Source organism: Aquila chrysaetos, chromosome 17 (genome assembly GCF_900496995.4).
Source record: "Aquila chrysaetos chrysaetos chromosome 17, bAquChr1.4, whole genome shotgun sequence".
NCBI lineage: Eukaryota > Metazoa > Chordata > Aves > Accipitriformes > Accipitridae > Aquila > Aquila chrysaetos.
This window is the reverse complement of record NC_044020.1, coordinates 27,034,985-27,054,082: the sequence shown is the minus strand read 5'-3', so window position 1 is coordinate 27,054,082 and position 19,098 is coordinate 27,034,985. Positions and strand designations below refer to the sequence as shown.

The 19,098-nt window shown below is 41.0% G+C and overlaps 1 protein-coding gene across 6 annotated transcripts; it reads left to right on the top strand.

Annotated features, from left to right (window-relative positions):
* The first annotated feature begins 945 nt into the window (after window positions 1–945).
* Window positions 946–17,252, top strand: FAM118A (family with sequence similarity 118 member A). Of its 6 annotated transcripts, none has more exons than XM_030041037.2 (9): window positions 2,163–2,582; window positions 3,043–3,139; window positions 4,946–5,001; window positions 6,228–6,480; window positions 7,756–7,977; window positions 8,597–8,725; window positions 9,449–9,734; window positions 13,132–13,164; window positions 14,605–17,252. In XM_030041037.2, the coding sequence occupies exons 3-9, from the start codon at window positions 4,955–4,957 to the stop codon at window positions 14,703–14,705; spliced, it is 1,071 nt and encodes a 356-aa protein (XP_029896897.1). In that variant the 5' UTR covers window positions 2,163–2,582; window positions 3,043–3,139; window positions 4,946–4,954; the 3' UTR covers window positions 14,706–17,252. The 6 variants fall into 6 exon arrangements, with proteins under 6 accessions (XP_029896895.1, XP_029896892.1, XP_029896894.1 ...); XM_030041033.2 differs by lacking the exon at window positions 3,043–3,139 and adding an exon at window positions 3,175–3,409 and having other exon boundaries at window positions 2,535–2,582; XM_030041035.2 differs by lacking the exons at window positions 2,163–2,582; window positions 3,043–3,139 and adding an exon at window positions 946–1,029.
* Window positions 17,253–19,098: the final 1,846 nt, after the last annotated feature.

Genomic DNA, 19,098 nt, shown 5'->3' with positions numbered 1-19,098 from the left:
CTTAGGTTGAATCAAGTGGGAAGCTTCTGTAGTTAGTTTGAGTATGCATTTTACCTCTCAGTGTTTCTTGACTGTAGCAGAACAGTACTTGCCTTTCTTTGTTGCTTCTTGAAACTCCTTCCTATTTCAAAGCTTACAGGTTTCAACACACTTCAGCATCCTCTTCTCACTGCGACTTTTGCTAGTGAACTTTATGCCAATTTTCTTGTAAAAGCGTTTGCTTGTCTGTCATATACATTTTCAGCAATAACAAGGAAATATAATGGAAAACAATACATTGTTACCTCTTGTTGTACATTTGGAAAAGTATACCAAACCTCCTTTTGATTGTATTTTATATGGTTACTTTTGTACTGTATTTGATTGGAAAGTATTGATATTCTTTGTCCTTAGTGACTTTCCTAACCCCTTGCAAGGGAATTCAGAGCTTATGTAATTTATTATTGTTGTGAGTACTGTTGGGTTTTTTTAAATAATAGTTATTGTAGTCTAAGGATATAAAAGGAACAAGGCTTACATGAAAAGGTAATAACATTTATCAGATGAATTGACTCAGACTGAAAAATGGAAAAGCTTTCAAGGGCCTTTCTTCACAAATATTTCCTCTCATTACTTTTTAAATTAAAGCGAAACAAAGAAGAATATTAGGTATTGTAAATCTACAGGATAGGTCTGACCTTGAGTCTCAAGCTCTGGAAAATATTTAGCAAGTCTTTGTGACTCCTATCTACACCTGACAAAATATTCTAAGATATGCAGCAACTTATTTAGTAATACATTCCAACGTTATTACAATGCAGTGTCAAATGGCATTGCAGGCTGGATTTCAGACATAGTTACAGGGGTTTAGGGAGCAGAGTATCACCTGGTTCTTCTAAAACATAAGGTCTTTGACCTTCAGGGTCACTGAACCCTAAATATCAGCATGTTAAAATACATTGCTGACTGACTGGCAGTAGCGAAGGGTGGAAGGCGAAGAGCTAGAAGCATTGCAGAGCTTCTCTAACTCAATCAAACCTCCATTTTCAGGTGAGACTGTTGTTACATTCTTTTTTCTCCCTTTCTGTTCTCTCTGATCCTATCCTCCATCTTCCTTATCGCTATGAATATGATGCTCCAAATGTTTGTTAAGACTTTCTAGGGACACTGCAAGGTAGCGATATAAAAAAATGACAAAGGGAGAAGTGGTGTCTAGGGCATATTACAGACAGTTCACAAGGACACAATGTTCTTACGCAAACTGAAAGTTAGTGAAGTCAGTGCGGTCAACACAACTACTCTTGCCAAAAGTAACACTGGTTATGGAGTAAAAACAGTGGGGTTTATGTTTCATCTGCAAAACTGGCCGTGCTTACCAAAATTCTTCCTAAAACTATACCAGAATATCAATGCAACACTGATGTTTAACGAACAAAAGAGAGTGGTCAAATCTATCATACGGGCATGCAAAGCTTGTGAATCCTGATTGTACCCCAAGACGATAGAAGTGACTGACTAGAGAAACAAAGAAAATCTTTTAAGACCTATGTTCGGGAAGCCGACGCCAGTAGGTACTTCAAGTCCGCAAAAGTCTGTAAAATGGTACCACGAGTAGTTTTTAGAACGCCAGCTAAGAAACCAAAATTGGAGGACGCGTTTTCGACACAGTTTTGCAACTGGAATTTGGGGGTACGGTTGTGCACAGTGTCCTTAGGCACCACGAGCAGCCTTCACACACCGGGCGGCCGTGGCGGCCGCCTCGCGCGGGGTCACCCCCCCAAAGCCACCGCGCTGCAACGCCAGCTGGGCACCGCCGTCAGAAAACATGGTGGAGCCGGGCGACGTACTGTTAGTCAAACGCCTTGATAAACCGCGGCGAAGGACCTGCGAGTTTTTAGGCTTCGGCTTTAGGAGACTAAAAAAGAAAAGCAGAGCGCTTTGGAGAGGAGGAGAGCTTTGGCCGTGGGCTCTCCGGTGCGCGGGGAGCTGCCCGCGGCGGGCTGCCACGCCGACCCTCCGGTGGAGCCACGGAAGGTAACCGCACGCTCTCTTTGTGCGGTTTGTTTCTCCTTTTTTTTGCGTGTTTTGTTTTGCTTTCTCCTGGCCCTAACGCTTCGCATCTTCCGTGCTTCCATCGTCCGTCAGTTTTCGCGGCACTAACCCCGTTCATCTTCGAGTTTACCTTCGAGCTCCCCTTCTCCTGTAGCCGAGAGCCGGTTCTCCTGTTTCACACAGACTCGTGGGCTGCTCGTTTCTGGTTTTGCCTGGAAAAGGGCTTCGGGTGTTTTTCGGAGGTGCGGGAGCGTCACCCATCTCCGCCTCGGGGCGCCGGGCGAGGCGCGGCAGCGCGCTCCCTCTCGCCCGGCGTCGCCTCGGCTGCCGCTCCGCCATTGCCCCGCCGTGACTGAAACGGCTGGCGGTTTTCAAGCGGATTCTAACGAGGCGAGTGCTGGCCCGCGGGGCCGAGCCGCCTCTCGGGCGGAATCTTGCTCCCGGGGCGGCTGTTTCCCGGCCGGCGGGGAAAGGCTTCGGGGAGGGGACGGTCCCGCCGGCCGGTGGCGCGGGAGAAGCCCGCCCCGCCGGAGCGAGGCGGCTCCCGTGAGGTAACGGCGCCGGGGCCGGGCCCGGTGCCGGCGGGGCAGGGCGGGCGTGAGGGCCGGGGTCACCGCTCGGGTCCGCGGCCGCCGTCCTCCCCCCGGCCCGGCGGCGAGGGGCGGGCGGGGGGCCGCCTGCTGCCGAACCGAACGGAACGGAACGGCCCGGCCCGGCGGCCGTTCGGCGCGGGGGTTCCCGCGGCCGGCTCGCGCCGCCGGGAGGGCCGGGCCCGGCCCCGCCAGTCCCCTTCTGCCTTTCCTCTTCGCTCTCACTCAGGAGGGAGGTAACGGCTCCGTTACCGGAGGGAGAGGCTGCTGCCCTGCCTTGCCCTGCCTTGCCCTGCCTTGCCTTGCCTTGCCCTGCCTGCTGCTCTTGGCCTTTTTCCAGAGAGAATCAGCGGGCGTGCGGGGTGGACAGGGGAAAGAGGCTTTCCTTCGCCCGCTGCTTCCTTTGCCTTGAACGTTTTAGGCTGTTTTCCTATATTAAGCTGCCTGGAAGAACCGTTTGGTTCAGCCAGACCATTGGCTTGGAGTTTCAGTTAGTGAACAGAGCTCCGATTTCACGGGTAGAGCCTTAAATAAAACCTGCTTTCTTGAACAGGAAGAAAAGACAAAATCAGAATGTGTTCTGATGAACCCTCCTTGTGTGTGGAGTAAAGACCCAGCTCCCATTCAGCGCTTTCAGGCGAATTTGGATTATAGAGGGGTCCGATTTCCAGGCTGCCATGAGGAAAGGTTGTTGAAAAGCAACTGTGCGTGCCTTTGGTTGGTCCGGTGTCTCTTTTAAAAAGTAAACCAGTCTTGAATGCTGGTGCCCAGGTCCTCTGTTTTTCTAGGTATGCTCACTGAAGAAGTGTTTCTTAAATCTAATAAGAGAATTTTCAAGACTAGTCACAATTACTCCCTACTCAAAGGCATGGAGAAATTCAGACTTTATCGTTTGCAGCCTTTTAGCTATTAGGGGTTGGTGGCAATTGCTGCCACTTACTTGCACAGCTTCTGCTTCCAGGAAGCAACCTTAAGGGATAAAAGGAAACAATGAGGTCCAAAATGTTGGTACTGGCAGCATCCTATGGCGAGATGCTTATTTTATTAATTTTGGTAAGTTATTAATGTAATTATTAAAGCTTTCTTAGGGATTCTTTCCCAAACACTTCACTGGATGGGGTAATAAAATAATACAATCCTTTTCAGAATAAGTAAGTTGCACTTCCTTCACGTGTTGGTTTTGCATTGTGAACTCGTAACTTTTCCATATATAAAGGAATCTTGTTCTCTAGATTTTGAAGTGTTTTGCTCTAGACAGGTTATTGTTCTGCATTTTGGATGTGCTGGCGTTCTTCAGATGATAGTGTAGCATCTTTGTAGGATACTGTCAAGGAAGGAAGCATGGAGAAAATAAGTATCTTGACAAGAAAAGATTTTTCCACTTGAAAAGACATTCTAGGTGCATTTGCAGAAGAGATCTCTGTGTTTTCCTCAGAAATGCTCATGTCCCTCTGTCACAGGATGGGGATTTTTTGGGGTTTGTTCTTTTCTTTGGGGTTGGTGGGGGTTGGTTTTGGTCAAATGATCTCCAAACTTAGGCCTCCTGCTTCCAAATTAGCTTCCAGCATGTGAACCTGGGAGCTGGCAAGTAGCCAATGAGTCATAGGGTCTGGCAGAATGCTTATTTGAGGGATTAGGGTCTGCAATCTCCACAAGCACAAACTAAGATGTGTTTCAAAGCCAAACAAAAAATACATCCTTATAAAAACATACCCCAGAATCAATGTAATGAAACTTGGGGATTTCTAAGTGACGATGTTGTAGCCAAATTGTCTTGCCAAGATGCAGTCCTCCTCGTGCTTCAGACATAAGACAATATAGATGATACAAAAATAAGTTTTCATTTAAAGTACTTGCTGAGAAAAAAAATCTTTTATGTTATATGGTCTGGTAGCGTAGCCAGGTGGTTAGCAGAGGGCCTCTCGTGTTGCAGAAGTCCGGTTTCCACAAACTTGGTTGAATCAGCTGATTATTATGAAAAAAATAAATTCAAAAGATGCATTCATTGCTTGAAAAGAATTAACATTTTAGTAGGTATGATAAATTTTATCTTGAATTTAGACACAAGTATTTTTCAGCTGCGTGAATAGCCATATCTCCGTTAGCTTCAAAATGTCAGTCAACTGAGCTTAAATGGAGCTCATACTTTGTCAGCTTTGTTTCTATCAGTGCGTTGCTTAACTGGGATGTGACATACAGAGTCTTGATTATAAAATACTTGATAAGAATAAATAGAAAATGCTAACAGTCATACTTCTGGTTTTAATTTTGGCCTTTTTTAAGGTAGAAGCATTAAGAATTATTTTACTTTTTGTTTTACTTAGGGCTCAGAGATGGATTCATCAGAACGATCAACAATTAGAAGTGAGCAGAAATCCAGGTAACTTGTGTTGCAATGGTTATATAAAACTGTCTCTTAATGAAAATCTGAAAACACAATGGAAATACATTACTGAAAATTGGATACATCATGCTTGGAAACTTGAAATGATCCCAGCAACTAGTTTCTCCACTGACCAAGTGCTTCATACTCAGAGTTAAGCTGTTCGTGAGGAATAAATAATACACTTGCTGAGAGGAAACAATTCGTGCTGAATGTAGCAGGCAGGCATGGGGATTATCAGCAACATATTCTTTGTAGGCATTAGCTAGCAACCTTATCTGCCTGTTTATTAATTGCTTTGCCTAGGGCCATTTCAAGTTAAACAATGTTTTAGCTAGATCGTTTCAGATGATCATGAAATAAGAGGTGTTAAACACCCAGATTATCAGATTAACAGGAATTAAAAATCGGTAAAGGTAGTTTTCAAAGTCAAGGGAATGCTAAGATTCTGTATTACTGAAATCCTTGCTTGTATACAGTCATTTCACTGTATGGTTTAAATGCATTTTCACTTCTTCGCAAAGTAGTCATGAAAGCCAGACTTTCTCGACAGTTTCTTGTGCTGGTTTGCGCAGTGAATACTGACGTGGAACCAACTACGCCTTTGAGAGTAATCTGTGGTTAGTAACATCTGAATAGTGGGCTAGATGAACCCTTGATTGGAACAAGCATGACTCTTCTTATGTTCATGTACCCTAAAGTGAGAATAAATGAGAATAAAAGATACTGCTTTTTCCCAGAAAAAAACCCAAAATTTGTTTCTTTGAAATACTGTGACTTGTCCCTTTGAAATAGTTCTACTTACTTTCTATCAGGCATGTTTCGAGTAAGTCATTGGACAGTCCTTTGACTGCTTTTTTTCAAAATTCCATTTGAAATGGTGTTTGGCTAGCCCAGTGGACTGAAAATTGGTAATTGTCAATTTGGATCTCAAAGACATTAGTGATTTGAAGTTGACATTTTTTGGCTTAAATTAATTATGCACACTTACTTGTCTAAAATGACAAAAAGACTTAAAGTACATTGTCGGTTTGGGGAAGGCTGTGAACTGCTGCCAATACTATTCTTCTGTGTAGCAATGGAGAACTTGGTTCCTTTTGGCTGGTTAGTATTTTGCACAGGTGTTAATAGTTCATACGGACTTCTTGAGTCAGTCACGAGATCTTCAGACAAGTTAGAAAATGCACTGTAAAAAATGAAGATTTTTGTTTTCTGTTTTAAAGGAAGTTCTTAAAAAGTCTAATAAGAAAGCAGCCTCGGGACCTTCTTCTTGTAATTGGAACCGGGGTAAGTGCTGCAGTAGCACCAGGAATCCCAGCGCTGTGCTCCTGGAGAAGTTGCATTGAGGCTGTAATTGAAGCAGCTGAGCAGCTGGAGGTGCTTCATCCGGGAGATGTTGCTGAATTTCGTAAAAAAGTAATCAAAGATAGAGACCTGCTTGTGGTTGCACATGATCTCATCAGGAAAATGTCACCAGTGAGTCTGTTTATAACTTACATTGATTTCTAAAATTATTATACTTTTATTTTGTTATCAACAAAAATTATTTTCAGCTTTCTAAAACTGGAAATTTTTCTGGTAAAAATTGAAATTTTGATGGTAATCATATAGTACACTGTACATTTTTGAGAGGCTAAAAAATCCTTGTTTTTAGTGTAAGTAAGCTTTTGTCTTAATTAATGCAAGCAAGAGTCCGAACTCTTAAATATTCGCAATAATGTTTCTTGGAACTGAAAGAGGAATTTATAGCTCTGCCGGCTAAAACTAGAGATACCCTGAAAGTACAGGTAGACCTTGACCCTGTCGATAGCCTTACATCACACAGACTTAATCACCGCTGCAGCTCACACTTCGCTGAAGACAGTCCATACATGCCCAGGTTCTCAGCTGTTCATCTTAGGTTCCAGAGATTTTCAGATCGTGTTAATAGGTTTGCCAAGTCTTCTGGTTGAAATAATTAGGGTGACATACATACTGCTAACTTGCAGGATGTGTTGAGCATTTTGCAACACGTGGTGAGCTTCTCTACAGGCAAAGTGTAATAACCACCTCTCTCTTTTGGGAGGAGTCTGCATGTATGGTTTGGCTTTGTAGCAGATTTAATGATTAATACATTTTTCTCAACCAGGAAGCAAAAAAAACCCCAACCCAAACCCCTTTAATGGTATATCCCAGACTCTGAATCCAGGGAATGATAATTTTAGTACACTAACTCATTTTCGCAGCAGTAAAAGCATACTGAGAAAGGTGAGGTTTCCATGTAGTTAGGCCAGTAACTCTATTGGGCTTATAAACAGACAGTTGTTTCTGCATCTAATAGAATTTATTGAATAGGAAGCCTGTATATTTTACAGAATTATTACAAGTTCCTGTCAGTCTCAGCAGATACTCTGGGCAAATGCAGCCTGCGCTTTTAGGAAAGCGTACCTTCGTGTTTGTTTAGAAGTGAGGAGTGAGGATTTAACTGTAGCAAAATAATTTTGTTTATTGTACCTGTATTACAAGCTTCCTTGCGAAAACCAGACTACTATTTTGAGCTACATTAAGTAGAGGCAAGAGCACCTGAATAATTTGAGATTGTTGTTTTTGATGGTTTTGTACATTCAGACCTTTATGCTTTGTATACCACGTAAGCCCTCTTTTAAAGAAACGCTTTGGCATTAAGTAGACAAATGAGGTGGATTTTCTGTTGGAGGCAATTCTAATGGTGTATGTGGTCCTTATGAAGTGTTCCTCTTTTTCTTTCTTCAGCGTACTGGGGATACGAAGCCCAACTTCTTCCAGGATTGCTTAATGGAGGTGTTTGATAATTTAGAACAACACATTCAGAATCCTGTTGTTCTGCAGTCAATCCTGAGACTCATGGAGAGAGGCACAATGGTTCTGACTACAAACTATGATAATTTACTTGAAATATTTGGTCAGCAACAGGGTAAACCTATGGAATCTTTAGACTTGAAAGATAAGGATAAGGTATGATGAGAGCAGTAAAATTTTTAGACTTCTAATAAGAGAAGGCAGCTTGTAAGCTTCATTGAAAGATGTTTTCCTGTTTAAAGAGTGTCAAGGCTAAAACTTCTTAATTGGTCAAGCATGTCTATAAGCTAACAGCAGACGCACAGACATATATTTTACCTGTCTTTTTTATTCTGAATAATCTGGTAACAGTTATCAAAGGGAATTTCAGTGACACATTTATTAACCAATTCCCTCCCACTCCTTGGAAAAAACCCACAAAATTACTTAACTTACATGAAGTAATTGTTACAATCACAAATGCGATTTCACCTAGCTGGTAGTTAATTTGCTGTTCGTATCTTTTGTGCCAGCGTTGCTGGTACTCGCTGCTTGGTTGAATGCTTGTTTAGACCAAAAAGCCAGAGGTATCTTCAGTATCGGCAATCACCTCTTTATTATAATTTAAAGTAAGCTGTGTAATTAGTAATTAAAATTACCTCTTGCTGCAGAAAAGTGCAAAAGTTACTTCTGCTTTAGGTGGCTTTGTAAGTTAGGACAGCTGTATATTTTTTCAGAATCTCAGTTATTGTAGTATATTATAACAAAAGAATGTAACTTGCATGATATGCTTTAGGTTCTTCAGTGGGCAAGAGGTCATATAAAATACGGAGTTCTTCATATTCATGGCTTATATACTGATCCCTGTGGAATGGTGCTAGATCCCTCAGGATATAAAGATGTTACTCAAGATCCTGAAGTCATGGTTCGTGTGATCTTTAAAGTTTTTACTATGTTTTGCCAAACTATTTTATTGTAATCACTGCATACGCACTACCTATCATATAGATTAAATAATTGGGGCCCAGAAAAATGGCAGTATTCAGAAAGCCAGCTATGTTGGTAGGGCAATGTGTGCTCTTGTATACTGCTGCTTTGTAAATCGCAATCAAAACCCTCAGCTGTATGTCATAGTTTTAGAGTTCTTTGTATTTATCTCGTGAAAGAACATTAGCCGTAAAATACTAGACACCAGAACAAGGATTCATCACCATCTGATTGCTTGGATTCATTTTTTAGGGGCTTAAGCTGTTACCAGCTCTGGATTCTGGACTTAATGTCATATCTTAGGTATTTTAAGAAGTCAAACATTTGGTCAAGAATATTAATTTTCCTTATTTACAGATTGACCTAACGGGAGCCTGATATTCTGTCACCATAATTCTTTCAGTTTAAAATTCCCTTACTGGATATATTTACGTGTGTACTTATTTTTGTACAGTAACTTTGATTTTGAACATAAAATTTTTTGTAGAAACAGTACTTACGAAATGTCAGTTTGCCCTGATCCTAAAACATATGCTTAATTCAGTTCAATAGCGATGTCTGCTCTGCTTCTCCTTTTAAGTCTGATGTTCTAAAAGTTCTTACCTTGGCCTTTTGACTACTGAAGTAAATGTAGCTCTTGTATGTTTCTATTTCTTAACAGGAAGTTCTTCAAAATTTGTATCGAACCAAGTCTTTTTTGTTTTTGGGCTGTGGAGAGACTCTGCGCGATCAGATATTCCAAGCTCTTTTTCTTTATACTGTAAAGAATAAAGTGGATTTAGAACATTATATGTTGGTGCTTAAAGAAAACGAAGACCACTTTTTTAAGCTCCAGGCAGATATGCTGCTGCACGGAATAAAAGTAGTGTCCTACGGGGACTGTTTTAAACAATTCCCAGAGTACGTACAAGATCTGACTGCTCAAATCTGCAAGCAGAGAAGTCCAGGTAATGTCTCCTCTTTCTTTAATAAGAAAATTTTGAGCAGCTACGTAGCAGGATGCCATGTCCAAACAATCAGCAGTTGGTCTGAGGTGCTGACCTCGTGTAGCTGGCTTGTGTAGCATCTTTGCTTATGAATGGCATGCAGAGTTGGACCACGTGACAAAATTCCAACCAAATTTCCTTCTGTAAGGTCTGTGGATTCTTGCAAATTTAATCTTTAATTCTGAATTTGTCTTTTTGTTAGCATTTAGTTAAGATGTTTACTTTGTGTATTTTTTTGGTGTGAACTACTCCAGTATATTGAGTATTAAATTATATGAAATATGACATGTCAGTAAAAAAGACTAGAAGAATTGAAGGAATTAACTGGTGGGATAAGCTGGTTGAGCCACAATATCTGATTAAGCATAGAATGGGAAATTAAATCAGTACACCCAATAGTGTTTGGTTTAACGCAGTTAGGACAAATGGGGAGAAAACCTGAGTGTGAGGGTAACGTTTTATGACAATAAAATAGAAGAGGCTGTGGAGTAATACTCCATTTGCGACAGCGAATGGCGTTCTGTAGAGGGCATTTAATGCTAAAACGGGAAATACCTTGATACCTTTGCTGAAGGTAACAACTAGTCCTGCATCAACAGGGAACTAAATTTTACTAACTAGGTCCATTCACTTACTTCCCCCCCTGCTCCCTTCCATCCTGTTGTCTCTCAACTCATAAAATTCCTTAGCTGTAGCAATGAAGAGCCTTTAATACAAAACCAGGGAAAAACAACTGTATGTTGAAGGAAGGAGATTTCTTCAGTGTTTTCCAAACAAGGACAGTTCTACTCTGGCTTAGCCAGAGAATTGAGGAGAATAACTAGAGTAAATGACCTTGGGAAGAATACTGTTTCACAGCTCTTTTATTTATCATGTCAGGGAAACTGTTTTGTCTAAAATTATTCCCAAGTGGTGGATAGCAGGAACCTTCCCCTTGCCCTCCCTAAAAGAAAACTGCAGGTGTATGCCCAAATTATGTAATGGTTTTTGTAACTGGATGAACATTACATTTACACTGGATTAGATTTTTCTTTCCATGAAGGCTAGAAAAAATACTTAGCACAGCATCTAGGTTTCAGGAAGTTTGTCTGCAGTGTAGACACCCAGAAGTAAGTTGGGGTGCAATTTCAGACACTGAAGTAGCCTCAGCCTGCTAGTTTCTTCTTTGACATGCTGCTGTTGATGGATGTGATGGACACACTTCTCACAGTTTGGGCAGTGTCTAGAGCCTGTGGAGTCTGGAGTATCCAGTTTATTGCAAAGCAGCCATTGATATCAAAACAGGGTGGGAGATATATTTACATAAGCTCTAAATGGAAATGATTGCAAAATCAGACTATAATCCTCCCTTTTTTGTTCAGTGGAATTACTGATTGGCATTAATACTTGCAAGAAGAGGGACCTTACTCTGACTGCAGAATCTTGCTGATCTCATTTGCAAGTCAAGATCCCAAACAAAACTGTTTTCAAGTGTGCATTAACTGCTCTTCACGTTACCAAGCTGTCAGGTTTCATTTTTTTCATACTTATTTACAAACTCTCTTTTAAAAAAATAGCAGAAGGAGTTTGTTAAAAGGCTTATATGAAATAAATGAGAAATGCAGGCCCTGATCCTGATAGCGGACTTCAGCCACCCAGGCATCTGCTGGAAAAGCAGCACAGCGAACTGCAAGCAGCCCAGGAAGCTACTGGAGTGTGTTGAGGACAACTTCCTAGTACAGGTGACGGAGAGCCCAACCAGAGGAGAGGCACTGCTGGACCTGTTGCTCACTATCGGAGAGGTCAAGATGGGAGGTAGCCTGGGCTGCAGCAATGATGCCCTGGTAGAATTCTCAATCTGCTGATGAAGCAGAAGTTGCTAAGCCATTATCTGTATTTGAAAAGTTGTGGCAAACTGTGGAAGTTCCTACTGAGTGGAAAAGGGGAAACATAGCTGCTGTTCTTAAAAAGGGGAAAAAAGGAAGACCCAGGGAACTACAGGCCAGTCAGTCTCACCTCTATGCCTGGCAGGATCATCAAGCGGATCCTCCTGGAAACTATGCTAAGGCACATGGAAAATAAGGAGGTGATTGGTGACAGCCAGCATGGCTTCACTAAGGACAAATCGTGCCTGACAAATTTGGGGTTACAGCATTGGTGGATAAGTGAAGAGCAACTGACATCAACTACCTGGACTTGTGCAAAGCATTTGACACTGTCTCGCATGACATCCTTGTCTCTAAATTGGAGAGACATGGATTTGACAGATGGACCACTCGGTGGATAAGGAATTGGCTGGATGGCCATGCTCAAAGAGTTGTGGTCAATGGCTTGATGTCTGAGCGGAGACCAGTGATGAGTGGCGTTCCTCAGGGGTCAGTATTGGGACCAGTGCTGTTTAACATGTTTGTCGGCAACGTGGACAGTGGGATTGAGGGCACCCCCAGCAAGTTTGCCGATGACACCAAGCTGTGTGGTGCAGTCGACACGCTGGAGGGAAGGGATGCCGTCCAGAGGGACCTTGACAGGATTGAGAGCTGGGCCCGTGCAAACCTCATGAAATTCAACAAGCCCAAGTGCAAGGTCCTGCACATGGGTCGGGGCAATCGCAAGCACAAATACAGGCTGGGTGATGAGTGGATTGAGAGCAGCCCTGCAGAGGAGGACTTGGGGGTGTTGGTTGATGAGAAGCTCAAAATGACCCGGCAATGTGCGCTTCCAGCCCAGAAAGCCAACCGTACAGTGGGCTGCATCGAAGAAGCGTGACCAGCAGGTCGAGGGAGGTGATTCTCCCCCTCTACTCTGCTCTCATGAGACCCCACCTGCAGTACTGCATCCAGCTCTGGGGCCTCCAACATAAGAAGGACATGGACCTGTTGGAGTGAGTCCAGAGGAGGGCCACGAAGATGATGAGGACTGGAGCACCTCTCCTGTGAAGACAGGCTGAGAGAGTTGGGGTTGTTCAGCCTGGAGAAGAGAAGGGTCTGGGGAGACCTTATAGCGGCCTTCCAGTACCCAAAGGGGGCCTGCAAGAAAGCTGGAGAAGGACTTTTTACAAGGGTGTGTAGTGACAGGACATGTGGTAATGACTTCAAACTGAAAGAGGGTAGATTTAGATTAGATGCAAGAAAGAAGTTCTTCACTGTTTGGGTGGTGAGGCACTGGCACAGGTTGCCCAGAGAGGTTGTGGATGTCCCATCCCTGGCAGTGTTCAAGGCCAGGCTGGATGGGGCTTTGAGCAACCTGGTCTGGTGGAAGGTGTCCCTGCCATGGGACATATGATTCTAAATACAACCTTGCCATTTTGGGATGTTGCATAAAAGTGTAAAAGCTTTTCTGACGCTAACTTGTGCTGTTGCTGTCTCTGACACCTCTCTAGATGCTGATCGAGTGGACAGCACAACACTGTTGGGTAAGTAACGTTCTTATTTTTACAGAAAGTTCCATAATCTATCGGAGAGATAAAAATAAGTCTCTGATTACAAAGTAATTAAATTATTATTGTGCAGTGCTCTCATTTAGCTCTGAAAGTCTGCTTAACAGATGCTCTTTTTACTCTCTTTCTACCTATTAGCAGATAACTGCTGGCTTTCAGCTGTCAATAAAATGAGAAATGATAGAATGGAAAAGCTCCAGAAAATGTATATAAAAAATTACTAATGATGATATTCCCAGATGATATTAACATCCATGTGGTTTTGGCTTAAACTTCCAAACGTATGTTTGGCTATTTTGAGTGCCCTCCTTAAGAAGGTATAGAAGAGTGAATCTCAAGCTTAAGTGTGTAGTACTGAAGGTGAATTTTTGGCTAAGCGTTGTTCAGGCATCTTTGTGATACTTCTGTGAATAAGCAGAGCAGTAATACATCCCAATTTATGGTATAAAATAGCAAAACTTCCCTTTGAAACACCACTTCAACTTAAAAAGATTACATTTCTAAGATACTTGTGCTGCTGCTGCAAATAATTATCAAAATTGTATGGAAGTATCATTTCATTATTGGACATAAGGGTCTTTGGCATTGCAGTATATTAAACCCCCCCACTTCTTCACCGTCAAAAAGTACACAACGTCCAAGATACTTGGGAGCAGATGTAAAGTCAGAGATTACTTCTGTAACTCCAAATAGATTTTAAACTTATCTGTCTTTCTGATGAGTTCATAAATCTCTTTTTCAGTAAAGTACAATTAGGCATCAGTGGAAAATAAACAAAAAACTTGAGTGCAATTTATTCCAGTTCCAGTTAACATAAAGCTCCTTCACTAACTTGTTAGCACCCTCCTTACAAGTAATTTTAGCACCCATTTACTTGTATTTTGGAATACATAGCAAGTAAAAAAATAAAGGAGAATTATTCCTTAACACAGATTTGTATAATACCCTGCAAAAAAATATATCTAGAGTTTTAAGTGATGGATGTCCTGATTTGAAGGAATTTCCCTTCATTCATTTTTACTGTCCGGCTATGCTGTTCATACTGTCAACAGTAGCTCACACCAAGAATTTTCTTGCTCTGAATAAGGGATCCAAACTTTTTAAAGAAGCTTCTCACCTCTGAACTCCACAGGCATTATCACACAAAATCAAGAATTATTTTCTTCAAAAGGCAGCTGTATAATTAGCTACTTCCTGATTTATATGTTAGTACCAGAGCTCAGGGTTGGGGAAGGGCTGGAGATCACTGAACTGGTGCAGACTTTCAGTAGGTTTAGGGTTATACTTCAGAATCCAAATACAAGAACCTCAGTGGACCACTGTTGTGTTTATCTTAATATTTGGTACTTTTAATAAAAAGTATATAAAGCACACGTATGTAGCAACGTTAAATTTACTTTTTTTCTCCCTCCACAGGAACTTCATGTGTGGACTGTGCTAAAAGGAAGTTAGGAGAAAATGGCACAGACTCTTCTAAGAGAATCAAGCAGTCAGATAATGGTATACTCACTATTTAACGAGAAAAACCCCAAAGCCCAACCCAGAAGCTTTTTAACAGTAGGTGTTTTATATCTGCTGCATGGAAAGTTTTGAGCTGAGTATTTCCATGGTTTTAAGTGGAATAAAAATTGTGCATCTTAGCCTTTTATTTTCTAAAGCTGTAAACGTGTAATGTATGTAAAAGCTTGAGTCATACTAGTCACTCTCCAGGCACTTCTGTACTACTAAAACTGTATCTGCAGGGTCATTTAGAAGCAGGTGCAGGTTTTCTCTGCCTGTCCTTCAAGTCAGTTGGACCAAACTCTCACCAAGGTGAAGCCACAACAGAGGTAATGTTTGAATCTGTCAAAAATTACTTTTAGCATACCTGTGACTATCTCTTAGGTGCCTTCAAAATGAAGGGTTTTCTATTTTTTTTCTCATCAGCTGAACTGCAGTTAGGCTGCTGGAGGTTGAACTCTTCAAGGGTCAGTTAGCACAAGGCTGCTTGCAGGCTTCAGATTCAGATCCCTAAGCTGTTAGGAACAGGAAGTGTTGTTTCATGTTTATAGAACCTGCATCATGATAACCTGCTAAAAGTTTTACACTTTTAGCGTATTTGTTTTCATTTGTCAGTCTGTCAAGCATGAGATCACACGGGGAAAAAAAAGGATGCAAAAGTAATGTATTGGCAAGGACATACCATATGTGTATGGGGGCTTACTGACATATTGCAGTGTATTTCTATGGAAATAGTTAAAATAGTGTTGTTTAAATCACAGAGTATGCAGCCAGTTATCTCAGAAAGCAGATAATGAATAGTCTTAATGTGGCAGAATTAAAACCAGTTAGTATCTAATTATGTATCTGTAGACCATTTCTAACACAGAAGTTTGACTTCATTTGAATTACTCAGATGATTAGTAGGCACTGATAAGGTCAGGCACTGCATTAACTGTTTTTTTCTGAGGTGCTGTTACTTCACCTAGCACTCATCTCAGCAGTGAACTGACATAATTAGTAGTTCAGTTGCTAACACCGCTAACCTGAAATTTTCTAGTCAGCTGCCTCACCTCAATGCCTGCAGGAGAGCACGTTCAGGACCATTCTTTGTTCTGCTACCCGCACATTTTTATCTGGCAGTCCTGGAGGGTTGCTTCAGTTCACGTTTCTCTGCTTACGTTCCCTGTGGATTTGATCTGTTACGCCTTCTGAGATCACGCTATGCCATAATGAGGTTTTACAGGGAATGGAAGTGATGGGTCTGTCAGATGACCTTTCTGGCTGAATTGTGGTATGTCAACTCTTTACTCCTATGTCACAAAACCAATTTCTCCTTGTTCTCTAGTATCTATGTGTGCAAAATGAAAAGCTTAAAAGTGAGGTGCGTGCTTCTTTCTAGACTAGTAACTACTGGGATGGGTAGAGTTTTTGTGGTGTAGAAGTCTTTCTACCCCAGGAGAAAACACCCAGTCATCTTTCATGATTGACAGTCTGGAAACTATACTTGGGTTTTAGTATGCAATATCATTGCTAAGCACCTTAAGTATCAGTTCTCAAGGTTTCAGCTGTGTTTTTTAAAAGGTAAAAATCAAAAGCAAAACTAGCCTGAATATAGACCATACTCATCTTCTCCCTTTGAGAGACTGTATTTATGCATACATCACTTTTGAAAATTAAGTCTTTCAGCATTGCATATAGCATTATCTGTAAGACTCTTAACTTCCAAAATTGGCTTCTCTCGTCAGCATGAATTGGCTGTTTTGAAAAGTGATCTGTCATGCTATTTTGGATGCTGATTTTCAGCTTAGAACACTTAAATGGTTGCTTCAGCTGCAGCAAAATTAATCAGATGAGCCGAGCTATTTATAACCATGATTAATTATTTAAGCCCAACCCTAAAGTCATGTAACTCCTTATCTTGTGCCTGAAGTCAGATCCACATTAGGAAATAACATCCCCTCCCTTTAGTAAGGATCAGCTTACACCTAGCATTGGCAATTCTTCCATGTTGTAGACACTGCTGAACTGCAAGTTATGCAACAGCCTCCCCCCATTTAAGTGCCATTTATTCATATCCTGAAAAGCAGATGAGTAAGGAGTTATTTTAATTCCTAACATACACAATAAGAAGGTAGAAATGCCTAGTTTGGGTTTTGTTACACAACCCCCCTCCCCTGTATATTTTAAGTCATCTTGGGGATGGGATTGCCTTGCAGGTACCTCAGGGTTTAAAATACAGTCAAAAGGGACAGAACCTGAAACTCATCTGTTCCATTTATCTGTTAAGTAAGTGAAAGAGTAAGGTTGTTTAAGGCCCTGTTCAAATTAGTAGTGGAGTGCCGTAAAAGAACTAACCATATAAACTGGCATACTAAATGATGTTTGCTGATTCTAATGTAGATTGCTCTTTTTCTACTTAATTCGTATTTTTTTTAAAAAATGGCAGTAAGATATTTACTGAAAACAAACTTGTTGACCATTTATTATCCTGTCTTGCTCAAGCTGTGTAATGATGTTGATAGGACATCTCTGATGATGGCATATGCTCTTTAAATATTTTATTAAAAGCCAAATAGACCATTCTTACATAGTAACTAAAATGTGTAGCTTTCATTGTTCTTCAGACAGTTTAATTCTTTACTGTATTTTTCTATTTCAATGAACTGTTCCTAGCAAATGGTTAAAAAAAAAAAAATCACAAACCAAAACAAAACTTCTGTGTTTGCAATACCCAGACTGATGTGGGTCAAAGGTCTTTGAAAATCACTAGAGGCTGCTCTTCCATTCATCCTTCACACTACTGTAAGTGTTTCCACATCTGTCAATGGATTCTGAATTAAGGGACTGATGCTAACTCATGACTTACACTCGGAGTAAATTTTTATTAATAAAGTGTGGCAGCAACGTAAGTATTTGATAAACATTGGTCTACAGTGTAACTGGACAGACTTACTTACATTGTTATATTCCCATAGGAACATGTTACCTACTGCTCACGTCATTCCTTCCTCGTGCAGTAACCCCACATGTCCAGACATCATCAGTTGTGTGCAACAAGTACAGTATTAGCAACACATTACAAGGTAGATGTGTATAAGCAGCATGGTGGACAAAAGGAAACTAGTATATGAACATAAGATATAATTATTATGAGCAACAATAAACCAAATAAAGCTCTTCAGCATACACTGAGGTGAAACTTAAGCCAGATGAAGTGATTCAAGCTCTCTCGGTGTTCTGTAACCAACTCAATTAACTTTGCTTCTTAGATGAAGCGTGGCCATCAAAATAAACTTGACACTACTGGGACAGTTACGTAATAAATCTCAACTGCAAACCAATTTATGTTTTTCTAAGGCTGCTACGTGTATGGCATCTGACTCACACCTGGTTTATTCTTTCCACTTTTGTGTGAGGTAGAATACCTCAAAGGTGAAATTTTTCCATGTTACAACACACCTATAGAGACATATAATGAGCTTTTGTAAAGTTAACGTTTTCATAAGGTTGCAGTGGAAGACTGAAGCCTTACTGCGTGTCACAAAAGCCACATAAGATAATGGGCAGATTTCAGTATCTTGTTTAAAAAAAACAGGAAATAATCCTATCTAAAGGCAAATAGATGCAGCTGGAACACAAGAGAGAAATTGTGAAGGTCTTGACCAGTGGTAGCATGCATCTCAACAGCACGCTGAAGATGCGGCTAAACACATTGCTTCTCATAAGAAAAGCAAGAGGCTTATCTTTGTAATAGTGTGCTTATGTGAACCTGTAATCCTTCATCTTAAGGCAAAACCCCCCAAAACATTGGAAGATAAAGCACTGCATACCAGAATGTACACACTTAAGTGACAACCTCTGGCTATCTCTTACTTGTTAACAAAACCGTATCAATGAATAACAGTTACTTCCTTCAATATTTTAGAAAACTGCTTCTTTTGAAAGGTAAACATTTCTCTATCAACCTCTAACAGCCACATCCAAACTCAGATTTGTAAGTTGGCCGTAAACCCAGTTCTTGCTGTTGTCACCTGGCCCTGAAATCATCTTTATGCTGAAAGCATGCTTTATGCTGAAACAGAACTGGGTTTGTCCTCTGTTCTCTCCTGGTCATCAACGTCTGGATACTCGGTAAGATCCAAAGTCAGTACTCGACTGAACATAATGTCATCATGCTGAGAAGAGGAAGGATCATACAATTTAAAACATTTCTGTTACTTGAAATAAGCATTTCATAAATGACTATGAGATACAATTATGAGCTTGAGTTACCGAAACCATCTTTTCATCTAGCCAGTACCTGCGCTTATCTCTGAACACCAAGTAGTTCAAATCCAGCAGCACAATTATGTACATGATTCACTATAGTAACCCTTAAGGTGTCAGTACTTCAACAAAAACCAGCATGTATTATTTAACAGAACTTGG